General features: G+C 42.1%; 1 protein-coding gene across 6 annotated transcripts in view; it reads right to left on the bottom strand.

The window, feature by feature from the left end:
* The window catches only part of MEIS1 (Meis homeobox 1), a 108,042-nt gene that overhangs the window by 39,828 nt on the left and 41,607 nt on the right, over positions 1 to 26,607 (bottom strand). For all 6 annotated transcript variants that reach the window (XR_005628618.1, XM_039718926.1, XM_039718927.1 and 3 more), the window contains exon 8: positions 11,952 to 12,097. Coding sequence is in view for 5 of the 6 variants with exons in the window: in XM_039718926.1 (XP_039574860.1) it covers positions 11,952 to 12,097 (146 nt within the window). In the remaining variant the exon portion in view is untranslated. The remainder of the gene's footprint in view (positions 1 to 11,951; positions 12,098 to 26,607) is intronic.

The following is a 26,607-nucleotide window of genomic DNA, read 5'->3' as shown; positions in this document are numbered from 1 at the left end:
GAGACAGTGATACTCAAACATCAAAATCAGAGATAACCAAGGAAAAAAAAAAAAAAAAAAAAGAAAAAAACCCAAACGAAACAAAACAAAAACAATATCTATTGAACAAATGGAAGTAAAACATGAAAATTAACATTTGAGAGGAAAACAGCAACACTTCCTATGTAATGGCTTCAGCAAGGAATAGCAGTGGTACTGACAAAGTCTAGGGCTCCTTTCTAATATTAAACATGGCAGTTGTATATAAAATGCATCCGCTGCTCCCTTCACAGAAACAGGTGTTTGGGGTGAAGTCAGGATAACTGGCAAGGTATGCTGGGCTGTCACCGACAGCAAGCACAGCCAACACACTGCTCTGCCTTCACGCCAACACCAAAATCAGGGTCCCAGCTATTTTCACGCTCTTCCTGCCAGAGATGCCACAAAGAGACAATTAACTTGTTCTACTTCCCTGCTGCCTGGGTGGAAGTACAGCAAGAAATGACAGAAATCAGAGATGGCAAACACTATCTCATCTAGAGCTTGTCTGCCTGCTTGGATTAATCATAACATCTCTATTTCAGGAAAATTTCTGTGGGGGGTCAGTTTTTACTCATCCTGCCCATGCAAACTCATCCCTTCTGACTGCAGCACGTGGGGAAGATGGTGAGAAAGATCCATCTTGGTGGTTACCTTACTTAGCTCATCTTGACCACGCACTTTGGATTTTACTTTGTGTTTAGTCATACAGAATACCCCAATTTAACAGCAACCCTGTGTTACCGTGCCAGCCCTCTCACCACTTCAAAAGCTGTCTTTGAATGATATTTAATTTAGGCTTGCTTACATGGTACATTTGCTAGTGAACACATTGGCTATGTGGCTCTTAGTTAACATGATCACCGTCCCCCCATAGTGTGCAACACGCTCGCCGGTCTGCAGCAGCCCTGGAAAGACAATTCACTGTTCAAACATTTTTTTAAACCTGATTTACCATTCCAGAGAAACAACTCCGCAACTAATCTTCCAGGACAAATGTAATGCCGAAGAGCAACTAAACTGAAACGTATAAATTCCATATATACTTAAAAATATCATTGTCTGTAATTTAATATAACAATATTTCTAGGCCTATAACCTTGCACGCAGAGGCAATTTCCCAAGCATTAATACTTAAATGGGTCATATGCACCACATCTGTCATTCTGTCCTGAAGTCTATGAGGCACAACCAAGACTCTGCAAGCCTATTGATTTTTCTAGCATTTGCTTTAATTTACTTAACCATTGAGAAATCCATCAGTACATAAAGGGCAACTGTCCATTACTGCCTCATTTGCAGACATTCTTTCCCCTCTTTTCTTTTTTTTTTTTTTTTTCTTTTTTTGGTAAATATTTCCCTTTAAATCACTGTGTGTTTACAGTGTAAAAATGAAATCCGGAAAGCGCTCACACCTGTTTCTGTTCAGTAACTGCTGCACTGAGGTATATGTAATGTGCTTAAAGATAGAATAAATATCTAGACATTATTACATCTGTGTGCAAAGGGTGGTAAATTAGATCCTAATTACATTAACAGGGATTCTGCCTCCCAGCTTAAATTTTACATGAGCACTCTGTAAAAATCCAAAAGCTCTGCTGTGGTTTCTTTACGAGCTGGTGATTACAGCTACTTCCTATGCGGTCACTAAATATTCTGTTTACAAATAAATGAAGAAGCTTTGAGCCAACTTGCCAGGGTAATAATCCGTGTTTTTTATTTTTTTTTTCCCCAGCAAACCTTTACCACATACGCATGGCAACAATCAGAAGCCCCGGCTTCATCTAATTACTCTATCACATAATTTCACAAATTGCCTTTTCACTGGGGAGCCAAGTGCAAAACACGCTCACAGTGGGATTTCAGGCAGCAGCTTTCATTTACTACTCATTTCTTGTTAAATTAAACACAAAAACACCAGTTGTGTGAAAGAAGTCAAAAAGAATGCTTGCAAATGAGCCAGACAAGTGTATCTTATATTTATACCATTTGCACAAAATAGCTCATTGGCAAGCTGGATTTTTAACAGCACCATTAACATCTTTAACCCTTTTAAGGCCTGGCATGAGGCTGGTAACTGGATCATTCTGACCAAATTCAGCCTAGCTCAACAGGACCAGGCAGCAGATCAGCTTTATCCTTTTGTTCACAACTGAGAAGAGAGGCAGCATGCCCTGACTGCTGCCTCCACGCAAACCCTCTAGCTTACCAGGGGTTAGAGGACAAAATTGATTCCACGAATTTCTGGGTATTACACCCACCAAATTCAACAGTCCTAGAAATAAATCAAGTGGGATTTGGAAGTGCAACTTCATTTTCATTCAGGGCAACCCTCCAAGGTGTGGGGTACCAGTGAGACTTGGGGGCACAGGGACCTGGAGGACCAGACCCCTGCTAATTATCTGAGAGTTAACAAGGCAGGATTGCAAGCTGCCACCAAGGAACACAAATTATTTTGAAAATAATTGCATCCGGTGTACCATCGCTGGTGGAAGTGAACCAGAGGTTACACAGCTCTAAAATGACATTTTGTACATCAACAAGTACAAAACTAAAACACGACCATTAGTAATTAAAGCTGCTCCTTTTGTAGCACCAAAGCCAGTAGGTCAGGTACCATTTTACATCAGAAACCAGCCTTGATGGCTGCAGATTTGCCAACACTATCTACACAGGGAGAAAAAAAAAAACATTAGCAGCAGCTGTCTGTGTGCCTCGACATTGAAAATCCTATTCATACAGACAGGTGGAGTAATTTAAAAGCCAATGTGGTGCAATTTTGATGCAAGTAATGCCACTGTTTACTAAAATGCCACCATTACTGCTGTTTATGAAAACATTACTAAAATTGCATTTTATTCATAAGAATCCTAAGATTTGGATCATTACCAGTTTCAAAATTATTCCAACCCCAACTGCATCTTACAGCCCTCTGGGGTTTACAACCTGCTGCACTGACAGACCCATGCTCAGGTTTCAGCAACGAAATCAAGGGTTTATCCTCTCTGCTGTTCCCACAAAGCACGGTGCCGTTCCTGCACCAGCACAAAATCCACGGCAAATAAGCGGAGTTCTGACAGTGAATTTATTAAATAGCCAGATTGTCTAATATGGCATTTATCTTTCCAAAAATAGCATCAGGAACCCCAAAAGCTCTGTCTGACATGAATAAGGATGGCCTAGGAAGAAGAGTTTCACTTCAAAGTTTACTTTAGAGCAATCAACAGAGCAAGGCACCCAAGGCAAAGTCCCATCCTTTTCTTTCTGAGTTCAAAAACAGATCTTGGAAAACACCTTTATATCATGAGCAGCCCCTTGGTTTTACTAATGTGACTCAAGTGACCACTTTAGTGTCACTAACATGACTACCTTGCTTTTTGGATCACTGGGACAGAGGACCCATTGTGAGAAAAAGTTTCATTGTGGTCAGGTTGTTTTTTTTAAAGTACTTCCAAATGTTTAATGCTGTACAGGTTGAATTAGAAAGGGCCAACCAGTAGCCAAGAAAAGAATATTCATGCTATATCTAAAATCTGAGAAGTATTTTCTGGGCAGAAGTTTCTGCTTCATAAAGCAAAAGATGAAGTGGTAAGGCTCCTAGACCTTGCCTTATTAAAATGATGGCCCGCCACTGAAGTGAAACGAGCACTCCACTAAATACTCCGGGTCTAAATCAGGCAATGATGCAAAAGGCGAGGTAAATTAGATAACTACATATTAACTTAAACTCTTTTCTGCCTACTTACCTTCTCTCTACACATATATTTAGCACTGCTGTGGCTTACAGGGTGAGAAGCTGGAAGTACAATGATGACTCATCAATAAGGTAAGATTGGTTGGACTTGATGATCTCAAAGGCCTTTTCCAACCTTAAAAATTCTATGAATACATTTGTTCCATGAATAATGACTCCATGAATATTGAAAATTGGATTTTCAGCTGAGCATTTTGTTGGAAACGATGGCCTTATCCGTGGAAAATTTCAACTTGCACCACCAAAAAAAAAGGTTCCTTTCCAAAGGAAATTTTTTCTCTGGCTAATTTTGATGGGCAGATAGCAAACATAAGTACCTAATATTAGGAATTAGAGTCTCTTGAATAAATGCAACAAGAAAAAGCAAGTAAGCTGTAACAGTGCAGATTCTGTGTAGCTGAAGGTAAATGCAGGAAAAGAGAAACAAAACTTTTTTTAAAATGGGTAAAAAAACCAAGTCACTTCTCATGTCTGTCTTGGAGCAACAAATTGACTATAGTCACCACAATATCACTGCTTTGGTTTATCCAGACAAGGGTTAAGTTCATGCAAACAGATGTAGGATAGTGTATGCCAGAGCAAGGGAATGCATCTTACACAACTTGATGTACCACTTCCAAATGTGACCCTATTTGAAAGGCAGCTTATCTTACACCACAGATTAACACATCACATCAGATATGCGCCCAACTGGTTTGGTGCCTCATATTTTGGCACTTTACCTGATCTGATTCAGTCATTTGCTAGCACACTGGCATGCTGTGAAACTGCTTCAAGAGTTAGATTTCAGCAAAAAATTAACACTGGCGCTTACATACATAAGCATATCTGAGAATCAACATAGGCTCTTTTGTAGCAACTGTGTTAGAGGACAAGCTAAATAAACAACTAATAATGAACAACCAAGCCCATTAATTTATCCTCATTTCCTGCTCACCCACTGCTTGCCAAGATACTGTTGCTGCCTTTAATGCACTTCATAGTGCAAAGTATTCACCAAAATATTTCCACGGATACTTCCAGATGTAAAAACTGGTGACCAAACTTCTTCCCTTCCAAAGGTGATACTTGAGTTTTGTACATCTGCTTTGACTGCAGAAGGACAGTGCATTGTGTAACACATTGCTGTGTCTTGACTGGAGGAGGCTAATTTAAAAAATGAAGCTGCACATGCAAAATATCACAGCTGCAAATATAAAAAGAAAGGAGAGGGTGGAGAAGAAAGCAAAGCATCTACTGCTGACTTAAAAATTCTTATTACTGCAAACATTCTTGCTGGTTAACTCATTTCCGAGAATATTTATGCAAACAAAAGGAGTTCTAGTACAACCAGAGCAAGTGTAATTTAGCATCTGAATTAATGTTTATCATGTTTCAACTTTTCAGTATTCCCTTGCTTCTACTCAGATGTGAAATTCTGCTCGTGTCTAAATACTAATGTGTTTCAGCAGCTTCAAAATAATTCAAATTCTTTAATGTGCTAGTGGCTTCCACATTGGCACAATAGTGCCTCCAAGCTAGAAACTGCGGGAAACTGGGGAAAAGGCAGGATAGTCCTTTGGGAATAGACACACTTTCTCTCCCTCTCTCTCTAAAATCCTGTTGGCTCAGGTTATTGGCTACCTTCTGATTTCAACCAAAATACTTCCCTGGATCACTGCCATTCCCAAGACCCGTGAGGAGCCCTGATGAGATGTCACACACCCTGTAGTTTAAGACATGATGGTTGTCTTCAACAGAAATGGAGCTAAATCACAGGTGTTAAAAAAAACAGATGCTGTAACTATACCACACTTCTGAATGTGAGAAGAGCCTAAGTAAATAATCTGTTTTCCTTGAACTAACTGACTAAAGCATCCTCTATTTTTCCTTTCTGTTCTAAAACCAAAGTTTTGTAGGACAGCTCAGCACTGACAACTTAAATGATCTACAAGCATGAGACATGCTCTTTCCAAGAAATCATGAAACTGGAGCAACAGCAGCATTGCCAAGGGTATCACCCAAAACACAACAGTTTTCTTTTAAAATGGCAAAATTTCCCTCATGCTAGAAAATGGATCAATCCTTGGAAGTTGAACAACAGGTTAAAGCTACAAATTTGAGGACAATTGAAGAAAATGCTGGAGTTTTTAACAGTCACTGTCCTCCATAAAACTCTGAAGGGTTAAGAATTTAATTCAAACACAGCTACCTAAATCCTCTTTGCCCTCCTATCTGGAGCTCTCAACTCAAGTGGGACAGAGCCCCAGAACAATTATCTTCTCCCATAATAACATTTTGCATTTTCTGCCATTGGAGATGACTGCCACAGCACCTGCCCCAGCAGAAGGGAGTTGAGACCCCTCCTTGTGGATTACTTCCACCAACCTATGCTAGCAGATGCTTCTGTTGGATGTTTTGGCAGGAGCAGGAAAAGCCCTGGCTCCCACCTTCCCAGTCAAGGGGATGGCGGTGTATGAGTGACTCAAGGCAAGCTAAAAAGCCTGGCTTTTCCCAGGAATTTGGGACAGCTGGCACTGAGAAATCTTGCAGATGTGGAAGAAAGCTTTTTACAGCTTCATCCACAATAAAATCAAGTGAAAGAGGAGACTTGCGTATTTGGGATAAAGTGGGAGGACACTCCCAGCCATTCTGAATCCAATATATGGAAACCTGACCCCTGTTACGCAGATGAGCTCCAGGAGCCCTCTGGCATTTTGCAGAGCAAGTACCAGTTGGTGCAGGATGGAGACTCACTGTAAGTTGCACTTTTTAGGTGGGAGGAGGGAAGGGGTGTTGTTTTGTTTTAATGCTTCCAAATCTCTCAAGAGAAGAACAAAGAAAACTTGGTTTAGCCAAGTATTCTCCCCTTTCCATGTTTTCAGTACCCTAATTTTGTAGCCATCTACCCTTTCACTATACTCCTTTCCAAAACCAGTCAAGCATCCCACATGGGAGTAGGGGCAGGCAGCCAAATTAACCCCACGCTTCTCCCAAGGCAAAATCTCATAACTATGGAGGGATGAGAAAAGACATGAAATCGACTTGTTTTAACCTTAAAGACTTTCTTGACTTTTTTTTAACCAGTAAAATATTAGTATAAAAAGAAAATTTACTGAACTAAATGGCATAAGTTTTCTATCACAACAACATCCTGGAAGTGATATGGACTATTTTGCTCTGCTAGATTCAAATTATCTACTTCCAGTAAATTATTTTACATATAACAGCTTTACTAAATAGATTGCATATTGCTTATTTTAAAGTTTCTCGTTTCATATCATGGCATTAAGTAATCAGTAAAGGTTAAAAATACAGATATATAATAGAAAAAATCCTTTCACTTTAAAAACAACATCTTTCAGCCATGTCTTTTACCTTCTGTTCAGTCTCCCCTTTCAGTAAGATTTAACCTCTTAAGGAAATTGTTTTAAAAGCAGTTAAAAATAATGATTAAATTATGGGATTTACATGAAAGAAATCCTCAGCCCATTCATTTTTTTTAAATCATGGCAATTTGTTTTTTAAAAGGTGTTTGAAGTCCTCGAATCTACCTCTTGGCACCATTAAAAGGGAGTAGTTTATAATCCCCTAATGTGCTTAAATAAAGCCTTCAATAGTTTAAATTGTTATTAAACATCTTTTGGGATTATAATTTTATGGCTTTTTTTGCTTGATTAGATGATGAATGTGAAGATCATCAAATACTCATCATATAACAAACCAATTACATTGTATAATCCCCAAAATGAGGTTTGAATCCCAACATTTTAAATTAAGTTGGATTTAAAGGATGCAGAGTAGTCACAATGAGTGAAAAAAACACGTGAAAAGACACCCCACAAACTCCTTTTTCCAAGTTTTGAACAAAGAGGTATTTATATCAATTCTAAATACCAATTTATACCAATAATACCATTGCTGGGACAAAAGCCTAGGATGGGCTGAAGCAGAAACTAACTCTGTTGCCACGATTAAATTTACACAGATTTAACTGTAAGCAAGATTATTTTTTAATTCCCCTACCCTTCCCCCAAGTTTTTCCCTTATTTCACAATCCCTGCTGAGGGATGTACATTACAGTGAGGAGATATGCTTGAAAAATTTGGGGGAGAGATGAAACCTGAATATGGGCTAAGTGATCAAACAAAAATTTTTAAAAAAATTTTTTTTAGAACTCTAAAAGGCCTGCAAAACACTGCTGGGCTGCAATACACCCTGAAATTATCCTTAGGGTGACTTTCTGAAGTGAAGCACCAGCACAGAACTGGTTTGCCTCAGTCCCTCATCCAGACCCTGCTATGGCATATAATGCTCATCTGATGCCACTCCACAAGGATCTTCTCAGTTTTGACTCAACTTTAGCAGTTCTTCACCAAATTATTATTCTTTTTTTTTCTTTTGTTCCAGATAGTAACAAGCTTCCATCTCATATTTATAGCAAAGTCCTAAAAACAGATTTCATAAACCTCCAAATTTGTGAGATGGTGTCATAAGCTACCATGGAAAATTTTGACAAGCTCCACAAGTACCTATTGCCCAACTAAAAGCCCACCTGAGCAGCTCTTCCAACCCAGATGTTCAAGCAAAATTAAATCAGAACAGCAAACAGTTAAAAAAATATCGTACAAAGTCCTAAGTGTGAGTCTGGTCAACACTTTTGCAATTGTTTTAGCTGATTGTTTTTGTTGTTATTATTCCAAGAGAGGAAAAAAAAGGGCAATTTGGATGAATTTATCCCCTGATTTACCCCTTGAAAAGCTTCAGAGCACACTGCCTGCATCTGCAGAGGACAGTGCTTGCCTACCCTTTGGGCATATGTCAACTCAGTTCTGCACATCAGTCAAAATACTGGGGGAGGGGGTGGCTGGAGCCTGATACTGAGTGGGAACTACTGCCCAAACACTTCAGCATCCGGAGAGAAAAAAATTAATTTCCTCCTGAGCGTGAAACAAGAACTAGGGGACAAACCTTCGGAAATGAAGTCAGCACACAGAGGAAGACTTAAAGCTCTTGGAGATGGAATAACTGCACAGAAGGAATTAACCCAACCTATCCACTTTTGAAAGACTATATTTCTTCAATATTTATTTTAGGTCTTTCCAACCAATAATCATTAGTATGACAGACACAGCGATTACTGTCTATTTAATTCCATGCCACTGATGTGTATTAATATTACAATTGTGAGAAAAATTTGCTTTTAAAAAGGAGGACTCCCAGCTAACACCCCAGTTAGGAAGCACCAATGGTCAACGGGATGCTGGATTTTGCACTTAGCTGCTGCTCATTTATTCTGCCATTTTTCAGATGGCAAAAGGGAGGTATCACCAGTCATGACATCCCCTGCCTGAACAGAACTATCCCTCTGTCTTTCCTCATCTCCCACTTTAGGGAGGACCTTGTGTTCATCCTACAAAAGACCAAATCCACTGATAAACAAATGGGTAAATAAATAAATAAACAAACTGTATGGGATCTGTGGTTTCCTCAGGATGATCTCCCCCCTGCAGCAAGGACATTGGGTGGGAACACCATAAATACCATTGTGCTATGTTATAGGAGCAGCCATGAAGCCCAGATGCCCTCAAAAATGAACAGGAGTTTTAATTCCTTCAGTCTCTCCACCCACTACTCCTCAGCTCTTATCACAGCCATTTTTTGGGCCTGGGTATGTTTTGGTGTTTTTTTGCACCCCAAGCAGCCTGTGAACATGTTCCGCTGCTCTAGCACTTGGAAGAGCCTACAATGTTCTGCAGACATGTTTTAATTTGAGGAAACTGTCCAAGATCCTACCTAGCGTGTGTTTCAAGGTCCTGTCTGGAGGTCAGACTGGATAAACCAATTCTGTTTTACTGAATTGATCAGATAAATCTGGACCTACCATGCTGCCAGGAGAGGAGAAAGCTGCCCTGAAAAAAAACCTGCATGTTTCACATGCCTGGGCTGGCTCTGCACAGGGAATAGTGGATTTTTAAAGCAAGCTTTAGCTCAGTGTTACAAGGTAGAAAATGCAGCATTGCATAGGTCCTGGAAGGAATGGTTCTTTCTGTATTTGAGTCTTCCAGAAGCAGAGACCAGCTTACAAGCAGATGTGCATATATTGTCTCCCCGGGGCTGCTAGGGGCCTGGAGCAAGCTCAGTAGGCACTCTCCTCTTTTGGACACTATTACCACACAGGAGAAGAGTGAAAAGCCACTAAAACTGCACCTAACACAGGTGAAACAGTGAGGGGGTTTGTTCAGTCTGTTCTCTGGTCCTGAGACTAAGCATGGAATTAGCTACAGGGTCAGGTCAAGCTCGTGTAGTTAAATGCTCTACACAGGGTGGCTCCCATCACAAAGGCTTTTTAGAGACCCCTTCAGCCTCCTGCCATATTTCCAGGAAGGCATTTGGAGGGGGCATACCCAGTCCAGGCTAAGAGTGTGCTGAAGACTGCTCAAACAGTTTGCCAGGACTGACCTTTGTGTTTCTGTGCTCAGATTTGGGTGATGCTTTATTTACTGGCACAAACACAGCAACAGGCCACTTTCAGGAAAAAAATATTTATACTACTTAACTTGTAATTCCTCCCTGGAAACTACAGGAACTGACAAGCAGTTGTTCAGCATTTCCTAGTGTGCCTTGTCCTGACTGCAGAGCTTCCAGGGCCTCCCCTGACTCCTGAACCTACACCAGGTGCATCAGGCTGGTGTGAACACTGCTGCTGGCACAGCACCCACAGACTGCTCTGGGGCTGGATGTCCTTAACCTCACATCTACCTGCAGAGAGATACCAGGTGTCAACTCATCTTGGGTGAGGGCCTGCAAAGGGAGAGCCATCAACACCAAAGGCACCTCAGCCTTTGGGAAGCGATGGCACCGGACACACCAGACAGGGCTGAGGACCTGGCAAAGCTGGGGCACAGCTGACATGGAGTCTGCCAGAGAGACAGATTAACCTGGAGACATCTGAGGCCCTCTCTGGCCTCCGAGGAGCAGGGCTCCAACATGAAGGTTCATTCATAGCGACCCAGGAGCGCACAGGACAGGATTCCCTGCCTGATCCCCGTGCTGACAAGAGTCATGGCAGATATCTGGTTTCTTGGCTCAGCAGGGGATGGAGGGGTGATGTGCATGAGCACTTCCTCTGCTTTACGAGTACACCCTTGGCACAGCTCCCACCAGGGCTGGGCAAGCTGGCCAGCTTCTAGTTTCATCCTGACCCTAGCTACAGGCAGTGGAAAGAGTCAGCTACTGGGGTTAGAGGCAGGAGCCCTTCTTCACCACCACCTGCAGACACTCCAGCAGCCCCTGCCTGACCCTTATCCTCCTGGCACAGAAAGGCTGAGGCAAAAAACCTGGGGCTCAAAGTCCAGATCCCCACAGTGGATAAAAACACAGTGATAGATCACCACAATTTGATGAAGAAGGAGAATGGCATTAGAAACACTTTTCAAAAGGCTAATGCTAGAAGGTGTGGTGCACCTTATAAAGCCTTGAAAGCAGCATCCAGCTTAACCCCACACACCTGTACAGAGCTTTGATTTCTAATCCCAGGAATAAGAAACCCCATACAGGTAGCTGTGGTAACAGAAATAACTGTGCATACCCCCACCACTTCCTAACATTAAATACAGGGGTAACTTACACTCTGGGAATGAGAATGTCTCAAAGAAAAAAATTATACTTTGCTATTAAACCAGATACATTCAGACCTTTCATCATGAAGCTTCTGATGATCTCTGACAAACATCTGAATGAGGTCTTTGTTAGCTTTTGGCTTTGTTTTTTAATCTCCCCAATTGTTTTCTGCAATTCTCTGGAGCACAGAACCAGGGGCCAAATGCTGCTCTGTGCTCCAAAGCAGTGATTCCCACTGCAAAGCAGGACAGGTCTGCAAGGTTGTATTCATATAAGCTTTAAGTAAAAATCACATTTGGCAGTGATGTCCTCTTAACAACTGCATCTCAAACAAACAAACAAATCTAAAAACAACACACACACACACACACAGAAAAAACCCCATACCATAAAAACATACGCTCTATGCTCTTCCCCTGGCATCTAGCAAATGAGGCAACAACAACAACAACTCTGCTGGGAAAAGTCCCTCTACTGCCTGGCAGCAACATCATACGTATTTTTTGCTTTCTATGACTACTACAACTATGACATTATCCATGTTTTATTTTGCATATGTGATCTAGAGTTCACTTACTGTTAGATGCTGGAACAGCCATGCCCTCATGATATTTGTGGCTACTTTGGGAAAGATGCCACGCTTTTTATGTCGCTTTTTGTCCTTATCTGGATCATCATCATCACCTGTGCTGGGGGAAGCTACACTGTTGTCCAAGCCGTCACCTGTAAATATAGTGAATCAAATTTTGACTTATGCTACCTTTATATACTTCAGCCGAAGCCTGGCTTTGGGTATAAACTGCATGAATATTTAAATGAGGTATAAATTCTTTAACACCGTAATTCACCAGGGGTTAAGGGGATGGGGGAAGGGGGGGGAAGAGACACGGGGAGAGGGAGGGGCTCAGAAATGTGTTAGCCCCATACCAGTTTATCTTGAAGGACAGTGTGGCCATCTCCACCACTGTAACCCAGAACAAAAAGTGCTTACAAATTATAAAAAAATATTTGCAAGCATCCAACTTGCAAAGGTGGAAATGCTGGCTCTTCTTCACACTAGGTCACTTCCCAAAGATTCATCCCAATCAGCTACTTTGGCTGAGCTGACAATTAGGAAAGTATCAATGGTGTTCTGGGATGGGGATCATGACGTGTGTGAAGCTGGGTGCCTCATCCCACTCTGGGGTGTGAAAAGTGGGGTGAATGCAGCTCCCTTGCAACATCATATTCTCTCAGCAAATTCAGAAAAAAACAGATGATTGAGGTATTGCATATGTTAAGTCTTTTACAGATGTTGGACTTCCCCTGATTCTTTGATGGGAGGTGGGCAGCTAACTGGGTCCCCTCTTCCCAGCCCCAGCCAAAAGAAATTCAGAGGGAGATAAGCAGGCACCAATTTGACATACACCATTAGGAATTAACACCCTGCTTTGTGCCAGTGTGCCGTATTTGTAATAGGTGTCTGCTTCTGTGAAACAACCACTGATCCAGAATGAATTTCCTTAACGCAGAGAAGGTCTCAGACAGTTCTCATCACATCAGCAACACGTCTGTGGGAGGATGCCACTGTGTAACAGCCCGCTTGGGTCTGCGCTGATGGCTTAGCGGCCAGGGAAAACAAAAGTTGCAGTGCCTAGCAGTTTGCATGCAATTTTTGTTGCAAACACTGAAAGCAGTTTATAAACAAGCCCACAGAGCAAACAAGTCTTTGCGTTGAATGCATGTGGACTGAACAACATATCCTGGCTTCCAAAGACCCTGTATTTGTAGCAACACAGAGTTGTGATGTTATTAGGGAAGTGGTTTTTGCACCCCCGGGCAAGAATGATGAAGAAAGTAATCTCAGTTTGGCTGAATACAAACTATCTCTGTTAGGGACAAAAATAAAATATATTTTTAAAAAGGGATGCAGACTGTCATGATTTGTTAAACAGCTTTCAGCACCAAAGAAAAAAAAAAAAAGGAAAAAAAAAGCTATTATTAGTGTTATATTCTTAGCATGTTACTGACCGTGGCAAATTTATAATTGTCCTTATGACTTGGTCTGTGTCTTTAATGAAACTGTAACCTTGGATAGTTACAGACAAACACAAGATTTTATGAAGAAATTAGATATCCAACAATTCTTTGAAAGCTCAGTACGTAAAAAAGGGCTTTTATACAGAGAAGCAATTCACCATATAAAATAATAATTCATAAAAGAAACATGAGCAAAGGAAACAACTCAACAGCATTTAAAATTCCATGGGCTAATCTACTTTCTGTCTGCAAGAGGCAAACAAGGAAAAGAAAAGTATTACGCATTCATTGATTAAAAATGAAAAGCTTCTAACCTAATGACACTGCCTTTCACCACCTCCCTGCCATCGTCCACCCACCCTCTCCCCCCACCCCATTTTTTAAAAAAATATACTCATTTCAAACCCCCTTCAGATTAATTTAGCAGGCATTGCCTCATGCTTGACGGGAGGAGGACTCATTGATAATTTATGGAAATATCTACTATAATCCAAGGGAGATGACTTTTTTTCCAGCTTTGTGCATCAATAGATAATCAAGGCCTTCAAGCAGCCTTAGCTTCCCATTACCTCGGGCAAAAGAATTCCTGAAAGCATGCCTCCAGGGCACCTGAATTATATCCTCCATTAGGGGAGGAAAAGCTTTCTGCATTCCACCTATAACACTCCCCAGAACCTTTCCTGTTTATTTCTGCTGTATGAAAGCAGAAGCATTAGGAACAGGATTTTTTAAGTGAAGACTTATGTAGATACAATGGAGAAACCTTTCAAGCGCGAGCCAGATCACCTCCTTCAATCCCGGGCAGTGACCTATCCCAAATAAAAGGTTTCTGTTACATCATTAGCTCAAGCCAAAAACAGCCTTGGCTTAATGCATAGTTTGTTCTTCCTACTGTTTTTAGGCAAATACTGCTACTTTACTCCCATCTGGGAGGGAAATTACACTGCTGGGCTGTAATCTAAGACAAGATTTTCATTGGAAGCAAATGCTTTCAATCCAGTGTAAATACTGGTGTATGTTCAGAAAAGCCTAAAACAATAAACCCTGGCCTCGACCGACACAAGTTAGAGAAAGTGAAAAGCGGGGAGAGGATAAGAAAGCGGCCGGCTATCCTTGGAGCAAATGCTTCAGTAGACTTCTGTAAATTGTTTAACCTCTTCCACTTTTTTTAAATGGAAAATTGATCCCGTAAAGACTGAAACCACAGAGAGAAGTCTAAATGGTCAATTGTGGATTTTAGTATTTCCATCTACTTTGCAACTCGATACACTCACCTCTGTGAGGTCTCCAGAGATTTCCCCCTCCTTTTCTTCCCCCCACCCCTTTTCTTCCTTTTAAAGATCACTAAACAAACTTGAAGCACCACTGACCAGCCACACGGTAGCAGCTATGAACTGCATTTGTAAAATGTCGGTGGCAACTCTGTTCCTGGAGTTGACTTCTCCTGCCGCCAAATGAAGGCGAACTGAAAAGGTGGAAATAATCATAGAAATGATGCTAGTCCATAAACAAGCTTACAGCCTCATTAGTATAGCGGGAGGCTCCGCTGGGTGATTTATGCTTGTTTTGCTGATGCCATGAGGAAATGCCATAGGGCAACTTTAGCCAGCTGCTAATGGTTTCTGACAGCTTCTTAGCAACTAGTGCAAGCAACGCCGTGGCGTTTGCTAGTGACAGAAACCGAAAATGTCATATTATCTGCCCATGTGTCACGAAGTCCGTGTGGCAATTAACTAGTAGGCCAGTGACTGAGGGGCCACAGGCTCTTCAGAATGGCCCATGGCTATTTGGGGTCAAAGCGGGCGCAGCGTTCGCCTTTATGCTGCACATATGCATGGGTGTGTGCATGATCCCCATCGCGCTCCCTCTGCCCCGCTCCCCGATCAGTTTGGTCCGTGCAGATCCTTTGTCCATGGAGAAACTCCATCTCACTTTCTCTTTAGGCATGGCGTGACATTATCAGAGGGACTGCAAGTAATCTGTCTTGATATGATGGTTGGAAATGGCACTTTAATTGGCAATACCTGATTCCCTGGTTTTGAGTGCTGGATCCGAAGGTGCTAGCTGTTTTTCTGCTCGCTCGCAAATTAGTCTAAAAGGATTTAAGATCACTGAAGCAGACTCGTTGCCTGTCAAATTGCTGGGAGCACAGCAACTCTGCACAGCAACTAGATGCTATTTAAAAAAAAAAAAAAAAAAAAAGCAAATGCAGAGCCTGTAAGGAGCAGAAGGAGAGCCCAGACTCCGCACGCCCGTTCCCTGGCGAGCAGAACCAGGCGCTATATGTCAAACTGTCAAACCTTTCAGCGTGGCCGTTTGCCCTTTCAAATAATATTTAAGAATTGTTTTTACACAATTTTTTATAGGCCATGGTCTAGTGAAAGAGGCCAACCAACAGAGAAAGGAATTTGTACTACAATTCGTCCGTGGACGATTTCTTGCCAGACCCAGGCCAGTCCCCACGGAGCGAGGCAGGTGACCTGTGGCAGCTCCCTGGCTGTTGGGGAGCTCCAATTTCAAACGCCCTCAACTCCAGCATCCCAGAGTTGCCTATTTAAGCACACCCAGGCATTTAGGCTGTGCTATCTTGTTCCATTCAAGAAGGGATAAAGCAGCATTTATCGTATTCAGCCCTGCTGAATGGCTCAGACTGGCCATGCCAGCAGGGGCTCCTCTCACTGCGTTCCCCTCTCCACTGTCACTGCGCCTTACAACTTCCCTTCCCCTCCCACTCCCCCAAAAATCAGAGGTAGAAGCAGCAAAGGGCAAGCGACTTTACAGCAGCCCCTCAAGTGGGTAATGCTCTCTTTGTCCCGGTTGATAATGTTATAAACCTTTGTTGACAAAATAGGTGCTTCTGGAGAGCAACTTGGCACAGGCACTTGCCTTCAGCAGCCATGGTTGTGGCAGGGGTTTACTGGTGATTCAAAGTCTCCCTCAGTCCCGCACCAAACTCCAGTTAAATGTCATCACCCCGTGATGCTGGAAAGTCTGGCAGTGTGGCACAGCTGGGTGACTTTCAGCCACTCCAGCGCCCAAATCTACTCTCAAACCTCAACCATCGAGGCTGCCCAGATAGGACATAAATATTCCCAATCCCAAGTCATGAAGGTTTCTGAAAAGATAGGAAATTCAGAGGTCCTAAAAACTCCAGCCTTTTTCTTGACTACAAAATCCATGCCTCTGCATGGAGCTCTTTAGACGAACGTCCTCAAATGATTTTAACTGACCAGAAACCGCAGTATCAAAGTTCCAAATACAGCTTTACTGGAAGTACCTTCACCAGTGTAACAGGTTATTCCTCACTCCACATAGCCCCGTCCTACTATCAAGTCTGCTTCCCATTCCTCTGACAGGACATCTGAGAGAGCTTTTGGGGTCTAGTGTTCAATTTTCTGGGAGGGGTTAAGAGCAGGGCACTGGCTTTGCTGAGGTATACCAAACAATATGATGAACACTTCCAGCTTATACAGTCCAGTTCTACATAGAAATCTAAATACACTGCTTTAAGGAGTTCACAGGAGAAAATGCGAAAGATGTGCACCCAGAAGCCCTAGGAAAGGCCTGGAGCAACTTTTAAGTGGACTGACTAAAAGCTCCTTATGTTCAACCTATTTGTATGTGTCCAAATGTCTCCCATAAAAAACAGTTTCTGCCTCCTAGAAGAACTTCACAGTTTTCAGGTACTTTTGTATTTCATGAGATAATATAAATTAAATATACACCGTGTTTGGACAAAACCTGTTGACTTCTGTACTAGATTTATAATGTATTCAGTGCTATGAACTGAAACATCTAACACGATGGCCCAAAATTAATGGTCTTTTCAGTAGTGTCTTTTTTTTTTCCTAATTCTATCATAATTTTTTGCAAGCATTTAGATACAAGTTCCTCAAATTCCTGCTTCTGGTAGAATGAGAAATCCTAAATTGCCAGAGCCAAATATTTAAGTGTTCACTGTCCATCCACACATCTGTTGGTTCCTTTCTCTTTTAAATATTCCAAGAACCAAAAACTCTTCAGTAACCTTTACAGGTAAGTAGAAAGGAAAATTCATTATCTTCAAGCAACATAATGTACTAGAGAGATTGTAAGTGGCAAAATTGCTTTCCTTAACCTTTCTTCTGTGTCATGTACCAATTTAGAGTAACTACTGTGTTTTCCACAGCTTTACCTATGTTATCCCTTACAGAAATAAAATTCCAGTTTGCTGGATACCCACACATCCACCATGACAACTTTTTGTGGCGCAAACCAGGCTTATGTGTGACATTTTCCTATAAGGTACAAAATTATGAATTCTCAAAAATGCAGGTCCACAGATGGAACAAGCTTTTCTGTGAAGCAAGAGAGGGAATACTGTTCACAGGAAATAGAACAAGGATCAGCATTTCAGACCACCAGCTTTGAACGGTCTTGAGCAAACAAAGAACGTGGCAATTTCTTTATCTTTGTTTTATATTTCTTTATTCTTTATATATATTTTTATATATTTTTCAATTTTTATTTTTTATATTTTTATATATTTTTCAATTTGTTTCAGATACAACTAGCTCCAACTTAGCACAGGAATGTGGTGAGCAGAAGTCACACCCAAATCACTCTGGCGTGAGTCAGTGCAGCTATTATTGATGTCCAAAAGTACTGAAGGACAAGTTCACTACTCAGGAATTATCACTCCTCCTTAGAGCAAGGTGGCTAAGGAGGCAGGCTGAGCAGCACAGGGGCTGAGTGCTCAGGTATGCCAGGAGAGAGCTGGAAGGCACTGAGAGTCTGTGGGTATGTGCCCAGCTGCTAAACCAGCAGCACCTATCCATTGAGGAGAAACATAAGTTTTAACATTAAAAGGCCATTAAGTTTAGAATATTTCCCCAAAACACACTATTTTAAAATTTAAACACACATGCATATATTGCATATGTAACATTAACTCACTGATGGCTCTCAATCTGCCGATGCCCAAGCAAAGCACACGAGCTGAGAATGGGACTACCAGAAAATGCTACTTCAGAAAACATAAAATAACTATGGAATTTCTTTATTGGGAAAAGGATTTTGTATTATTTTGGGTCCATGGTTTGTCAGATGTGAGGAAGCACCCACTCCTGGAGCTCTTGAGGTCAATGGCAATCACCTCGGCACACTGAGTGGCCTACAGAATGCCCAAAAAATAATTTGCTATGATGATGTAGCTGTGCTTGTGAATTTGAAAAGTGGTGTTTGATGAGGGAACTTTTTTTTTTTTCATATTCCTTTAGGAGAAAGCCTCCTCAAATATACTTAATAAAAAGTTAATGAGGAACAACAAGGTTGAAAATGAGCATTAGCAAAGAACAAATACCATGTGTCTGGCTGTGCACACATCTCTTAAGGAAATGCTGTGTGTGATTCATGCAAGGATTCAGATCATGACATAAACAGTGGGAAGTTGTCAGTCACAGATAGTATCCATATTCACAAGATACTAAAGGACACAGTTGCAAAAACATGCTACACAAATATTCACAGATAGCAGAACCTGGAAAAGTATACATTACACTGTGGCATTTCACAAACTTTCCAAGTTTTTCTTGCATCATTGTACTTTGTTCTTTAGAGACAAGAGCACCTTTTTCTAGGAACTCAACCATCTTTTTTTGACTTGAATACCCTTCATGCAAGCAATGAGCAAATCAGTTGTCTATGCAAAGAGTAAAAACAGCATTGACAAATAACGGGGAAAAACCCACAGATTTTACTCATCTTCATTTCTTTGGCAGCTTTTTATAGCTGAAGTGAAGGAAACCTCTTGCACCAGGTGGCACTTCTTAATGAGGTTTAGAAAACTACGATATTATGGGTAAGCTGTGCCATATTTCTGGAGCTGTGCATCACCAAATGAAATACTAAAAAGAAAGCAATTCATTGTATGGGAAGCAAACAACTTTCTGCTGCCAACAACAGAAGTTTACTTTGAGCAGTTGGAAGCAAATACCCTACAGAAAAGTATCTGGTTAAATAGAAAAACATCCTGCTTTAACCAAGAATGGTAAAAAGCTTAAAAAGTCAGGGAGTTTTTTTTCCCTAACCTAAAAGCCACCATGATGACTCTACAACTTCTTGGGAAAAGCTGTTTTTCAGTCTTTTTTATGAAACCTATCCTCTGCAACCTCATCACGAGAACTAGTCCCATCAGCCACATTCTCCATTAAAAGTTCAACTACACACAGCTTTGCCACAGGTAAATCCAGCACTGGATTCCATCCGACTGACTTCCTTGTAAAGCAGGAGCACAAGAAGCAGCAGGAGCACAGGACAGCTCTGCCATGGGGGAAACATGCCCAACTAATGCCCCAAACGGCCATGAGGTCAACTTCTGTAAATCTCTATAGCTCCTTAACAACTGGCTCTATCTTTGTGTTTATCCAGCTCCCAAGACACTTGACTCTTGGACTGAGCACAGGCAGCTATAAGAGGCTCAAACCAAAGATCAGAAGCATATTACGTATAAACTAAGGGACGTGTTATCTGTAGAAACAGTTTATTATGTGGAGCATTTAAGTAGGCTTCCTTCCCTAAACATAGCTAAATTGCCTTAGGCCCTGCCTACATGCCTGCTCCAGAGGAGAAGACATTGTAGATTCCCAGTTTTACAACATATTAAAATATGTGCCAGAACCTTGACACTGTGTAAATAACTCAAAATGAGGTTGTTCTATTGAAAATACTTCTAAAAATGTTGGGCAAGACAAACCAAAATACTTGGGATTGTTGAACCAAACAAAAGCATTTTACTTTGGGCCAATTCAAGACAATTCAAGTACTGGCCCAAGCTGCAGTTTGCACTGCAGGAGCTATAGGTCAGATACTGTTTGCCCCAAATCCTCTTTTGCAGAGCTGGATCCCCTAAGCCACCAGAATCATCCAGCCACAATGAACAGGAGAGGGTTAGTCTAACTGCAGGTCAGGCAAGTCAGGATTCATGACCTACCAAACCCACATGAGACATTTCCCACTGGAAGTTGTCAAAGCCAAAAAATTTTCCCCGTCCCTAGTCCATCAGATACATCATCTGACAATAAAAACCAAGATATAAATGCAAGAAAACGAACATTGAACTTCACTTTGCATGCCATGGCTGCATCACATACTCTACTTCCCCACATACAGTGACAAATATTGTCACTTTGCAATTGCAAAAGGCAGCTCTAAAAGTGATGAGAATAAAATGCCCCCATCTCATCCACCTCTCTTGTTCTGACAGTAACAACATCTCCACTGCCATTGCTAAAAACCAGCCATCACATCATACAGCCTTATACAGATTCACTTGCTCCAGCAAATCCCAGCCACTGAACCCTCCCAACTGGGCACCTAGTGAAAAAACATCTGGCTTTAAACCCATGATACAAATTAATTATTTCTTTGTACTTAAAGCAAGAGGAAGATAATTTAGATTTGTTATGGAGTATTACTCCAAAAACCTTCACGAGACAACCTGGTAATTCCCACTGCATGACCCTGGATCTCACAGCTATGGAGAAGAGGGCAGGGAAGAGGGCTGGCCATGTCCACCCAGAAGAACCTCAGCTTCCACAAGCTGTCTTTGAGGTCCACGTGCCTGCTGGCCTGAACTACTGGGCAGAGAGGGTCAGAACATCAGGGACTTGTGAATCTTCTAGTGCCTGGGCTTCATATGAAGAAGGCAAGAGCAGGATCCAAAAAAATTATACTCATGTTCTCTAACAAACTATAAGAAACATTTGCAATCATGAACTGAATGGATGGCATTTGGACTGCACCATGAATTTCCTCCCCTCATCCTGTCCTAGCTCTGTCTGGGATGCTCAGAAGCATCATGAACTCAGGAAAAACACCTGAAATTTCCTCCCCTCATCCTGTCCTAGCTCTGTCTGGGATGCTCAGAAGCAGCCTGCTTTGGCCCCCAAACACAAAACCTTATGTTAGCATGTACATCATGAACTCAGGAAAAACATCTGTATTATAAAACATGCATCCCTCTGCCAGACCTTTCAAGGGAAGGGCATACACAGAATTAATGTTTTTCCCCACTGCTCCTTGCTATCCAGCATCCTAACTCCACTGCTTTTGTTCCTCCAGCAAAAGGTGGCACCTCTGGAGTATCCGTGACAACAGTGGGAGGCTGCTCCTTGGGAAGGGGGTGAGAAGCCAAAAGGAGTAAATTTGGCAGAGCCAAGCTCACATAAAATTTTCTTCCACTACTGCTCCTCTCCCAGCTCAAAAAGCAAATCTGCTGTGATGAGGTAGCACCTAAGAAAGGCACAATAGGAAAATCAGTCCTGAAGCCAGGCTTTAATGTGAAGGTGTGGTGACACTGGGTCTGATGGCCAGCAAACAGGCACACTGCTGCCACTCACAGAGCTCCTGCTGCCCTCTGCTCTGCCCGGATTCTGTGGCTCTACAGCATGACAGGCATCAAGCAATGACTACTGTGGTGATCAGGCCACTAACTCTTCTTCTGCTGCAAACAGTTTTCCCATAAATATTCCTTGGATCTGGGGAGGTGGGGTGGCACTGAGGGGCAGGTCAGGGTGCATCCAGGTGGCTGGTGTGAACCCAGCCCACATGGCAGAGCCTGAAAATTCGGAGGGCTCAGAGAGCCCTTCAGAGAAATAACAGTGATGGGGAGGTGGTCTTGACCCTGCTCCTTGTGGCTGGCCACTGGCCACCAGGCTCAGGTCCTGAGTTCCCCTGATGGTCCCTACCTAGGGGCACACAGGCAGTGACAGTCCTTTCAGGAACTTCAGTCCTACTAAGCTAGCACATCCCCTTAGGCTCCAACTTAATGTATTCATGACACTGGTATGTCTTTGGCTTCCCACGACTTTCTATCACAGCTTCTGGTGTGTTTTGATGTTTGATTTGCAGTGCAGTTACAGTTTAAGGTGTGGATTTTTTCCAAATTAAAACAAACAACCAACAAATCCAAATGCAAATCATTCAGGAACAAACAGATGTTGGAGTCCAAAACACACAATGAAGGTGAAAGAAAAGTCAGATGAATGCTGGACACTTAAAAACTTTCCCTGAATATCATCTACAGGTGCATGCTCACTCTATTTTTTCCTTTCATCTTCCATCACTGCATATTCCTAGATATTACCTGCCTAGAATTACCTTGAATAGACAAACTGATAGGAGGAAAGGGGCAAGGTTCTGGTGCACCCCAGAATTTGATTTTTATTTATGTCGCTACATCTCATGGCATCAGTTCCAGCTGTGAGAGAGATGGATGATAGGAAGGAGTTAATTCAGCCATATCCAGCTCACTTCTTTGACTCCATAAGAGTGTTTAACCAAAATCTGACAGAAATCTCAAAGTAAAGCTGGGTCATAGCAAAAAGCCATCCATATCTTAAGAAAAATAAATAAAATGTTTACATCCTTCAAAAAGTAAGCCAAAATTATTTCTGGTTTCTTTTTCAACTCACAGCATTTGTCATTATCTCTAAGAGCAGTAGAAATGTGTAGAAAGCAAAAACTGTAAAAGCTTTCAGTAATCTGATGCACTTTAAATGACATGAATGAGTAACCAAGGAAGCTAAAGAAAACCTCAGGTTCTAGCAGGCTGAAACCACAGGCATCAGCTTCCCCATGGCAGGTACAGACCACAAGGAAGAAGAATCTCGCTTTTTCTGATGAAACAACCACATCCTTGTTGAAAGGGCTGAGGACCCTGTCTCACCCCTTCCACCCACCAGTGGTGGAAGAGGACTCTCACCTGCCGAGCTCACCACTCCATCTGTCTCCTCCTGAGGCAGCCTTGCAGTGCCTACAAAATCACCAGCTTCACCCTCCTGACTGCCAAACACCCTGCTCAGATGGCACCCTCCCAGCTGAGGCCAACAAGGAATCTATTTCTGCTGTGCTCCCCATCTTTTTCACCTCAGCTGTCAGGATGTGCTTCTCAGCTGATGTGCAAGGACACACCACACACACACAGAAGCCAACGCTGCACCGGGTCAAACACCAGCAACATCCCTGTGTCCTTCCTGTCCGTGCAGATATCAAGGAAGGTTTTATAGGCATTGGTTGCCTCATAAAGGAAAAGACAGATTTTTCTAAGCATCCTGTAAATGCCAGGAAAAGAGAAGAATGGAAAGGAAATGAAAGGAACAACCTGGAAAGGAGAACGGAAAAGCAGAAGACCTTGGCTCCAGGGAGAGAGCTGACCACAGTTTTAGCCCTGCATTCATCTATAGAAGATGTTTGCTTTTATTAATCTTGGAAAAAATGTGATGCGTGAGCTAAGTCAGCCCCTGGGCAGATTTAACTTGGGTGACCTGAACTTACTCTGCAGATCACCATAGGTCTCACTGACCTTGGCAGTGACACAAGGATCATATTTTCTTGTGGACAAATTACTCTGGAATAATTCTGCCAATGTATTAGGCATAAATAGCCTTTTATTTAGGACTGTGAAAATACATTCTCTCTTTCTGCCTCTCACCTTTCCAAACAAAATCTATTTATTGGAATAAGGAAAACCCCGCCCTTCATTAAGGTCTGGGTACACATCTCAAGGGCCAGACAGAAGCTTGGCTGCCTCATGTTCATGGCAATGTGTTTTCAGGCACTGCCTTCAGCAAGATGCATTTTGGAGCTAACTGGTAAGTCTTGTTGCTTGTGATTGGAATGGTCAGCCTGCACACTTGCAAATGAACATACAAATACTTTCAGACATGAAAGAGGCGGTAAATTTAGGTCAACAGTGGGAATGTTCAGCTTCAATCAAAACAGAAAACACAATCCTCAACATACAAGCTAGTGAAGAGCAGCTCTGGGAAAACCAGCCAAGCTGCACTGAGATAAGCAAAAAATCCCCCCAACATCCACATCTCAGCCTTGCAGAAAACTGACCAGTTTGGAAGGAACAGGTAAACAGTGTGTCCTTGGACAAGATTCAGCACAGTTTGGATGATGTAGACCTTTCCGTTCAGGAGTTGCACTGGTTTTTGTGTCTGGTCACTTGAGGTCACACCGCAGAGCTCTGAGGCTCTGCAGAAGCTCTGCATGCTTCCTCCCCAGAACGGAGGTGCCTGAAGTGGCTATTAAAATCAGTTGTTATTCTGATGCCACCTGAGTCTTAATTGCTGAAAAGATGGGGACTACAACCACAGAAAGGGCTTTCTGGCACTGGCTAAGGAAGTATCAGTTTTTGAGGTCAGAATAACATCCCTTAAAAATATGAATCAGAGTGGTTCTTTCATAGTGCAATTTGATAAAGGCAGGCAAAACATTAGCAGACTATTTTGATGAAGGTCAGGACAGCTTTGTAATATATATTCATATTAGAGAAGTCTTAGATGTGTGTAAAAAGAAAGAAAATACTTGAAAACCTGTATTCAAATTATCCTGGAGCAGTCAAATAAATCCTAGTAAATACTATTTCCTGCTTCCACTCTCAATGAGTCTCTTCTAATAAACTCATTGCATGTTGAGAAAACACAGTTTTCCAACAGCGTGTTAGCTGCTTTCTTCCTCCATACACAACTTTTGCTATATGGCTGATGCCTCAGGACCTGCAGGCAAGTGTCTCAGCCTGAAGACAGGGTCACCAAGGCTTGTCAGGCAGAAAAGCAATCAGAGCCACAGATCTGCACTCTTTCCCATCGCAATTCTGGAACAATGCTCACTGATGCCAAAACAGGTGATTCTCTTGAGACTGGAAAAGGCTTTCATAAATACCTGCAAATCATCTGAGCAGTCGCCAACAATGCCAGCCTCTGAACCATTGCTAATCATGATGCTGGTTTCTATGCAAAGCAACTCTGAATTTTGTCATTTTAAATGCCTGACCAGCTGCACCTGCGATTTGTGGCTGAGGCAGATGAGGAGACAGATTTTCGTCTATAATCATGGGTTGAAACTGAAAGTTCAGCTGAAAAGCATCCTCACCTATACTTAACAGTTTCTATGGAAGGTACTTTGACATAAGCACCATATTTGCAATGAATATGATCTCAGCAGTGACCTGAACAAGGCAATATTGACCTGGAAAGGGCAATTGCCTGTAAGATCATGGGGAAGCTATCCTTTATGCTCACCCCTTACCAGCCCAGGAGACTTCATGCATATTCAAAGCTGCACAGGAACCTCACCGAAAAGCATGAAAGGGGAGGCTCAAGATGACAGGTGCACATCCAAAGATTCCATGAATTGTAAAGAAGGAGGTCAAAGTCTCAGAGCAGTCAGAAAAACACGCTGGAAAGCCCAACTTTCCAAGGCACTGCAAGTATCTGTGCTGGTTATGACTCCTGCAGAGCCAGCAGAACGACTGACAAGAAAGCCTCTGCCAGGACAATCCTGGAAACACCTCACTCAGCTCCCTTCCCTGGGTTTACCCTGGAGAGCCATCCCCCAAGATCCCAGATAAGACAGGCTGACAAGGTGCTGAATGAAAGCCCACACTGCTGCTGCCAGTAACCCGCCCTCCCTCCACGCCTGCAAGCCTCAAGCACTACCCTTAGGCTTTGTACTCGCAGCCTCCAAGGAAGCAAGCCCTGAATTTCACCAAATTTCTTGTTTCTGGGGCACAGTGGGGACACAGAGTACAGTTCAGAGCTATTTTTAAGGACAGCATCCAATGTGGACTTCAAAATGGAAATAAGAGTTCAATATTCTGCATAAAAATTATTAACCCTTTTACCTCTCTGTCTCATGTGCTAGTCAGGATTGCTACAAATACAACTACAAAAATGAAGTGGAAAAATGAGCCATTTTGAATGATTATAAATACACTTAAAAGGACCAATATACATCTTGTTAGTTTGGAGTTGAAGTAGGTTAAATTCTAATTTTATATTTAAAAACAGAGAGAAGTTCTGACAAATGCAGTGCCAACTGCCAAAGGACTCTGCACCCAAACAGCACAACAAAGCTAAATATGGCCATTCCTACCACCTCAACTCAGCAACAGATTTTGCTTCAAGGCTTCCCTCATGGAACCTCTTATCTCATGCAAGACCTCAATGATGTTTAGTTGGAGGCTGAGCAAAATGCTGCTACACAGTTTCAGAAGCCCCATTCATCATGTTTTATATTTAAGTCCTCGGTTCCCAGAGTCATATGAGAACCTTCAAACAAAACCTTGTATGCACTAATAAAGCAAGCAACTTCTTGAAGTTAGGAAAAGCTGGAATCCTGGCTTCTTGACAGCTAGGCATGGGAATACAGACACGAACACCCCCTAA

This window comes from Passer montanus, unplaced genomic scaffold (genome assembly GCF_014805655.1).
Source record: "Passer montanus isolate IOZ18808 unplaced genomic scaffold, ASM1480565v1 scaffold40, whole genome shotgun sequence".
In the NCBI taxonomy this organism is placed as follows: domain Eukaryota; kingdom Metazoa; phylum Chordata; class Aves; order Passeriformes; family Passeridae; genus Passer; species Passer montanus.
The sequence above is the reverse complement of the archived record's forward strand: the minus strand, read 5'-3'. Positions and strand labels throughout refer to the sequence as shown.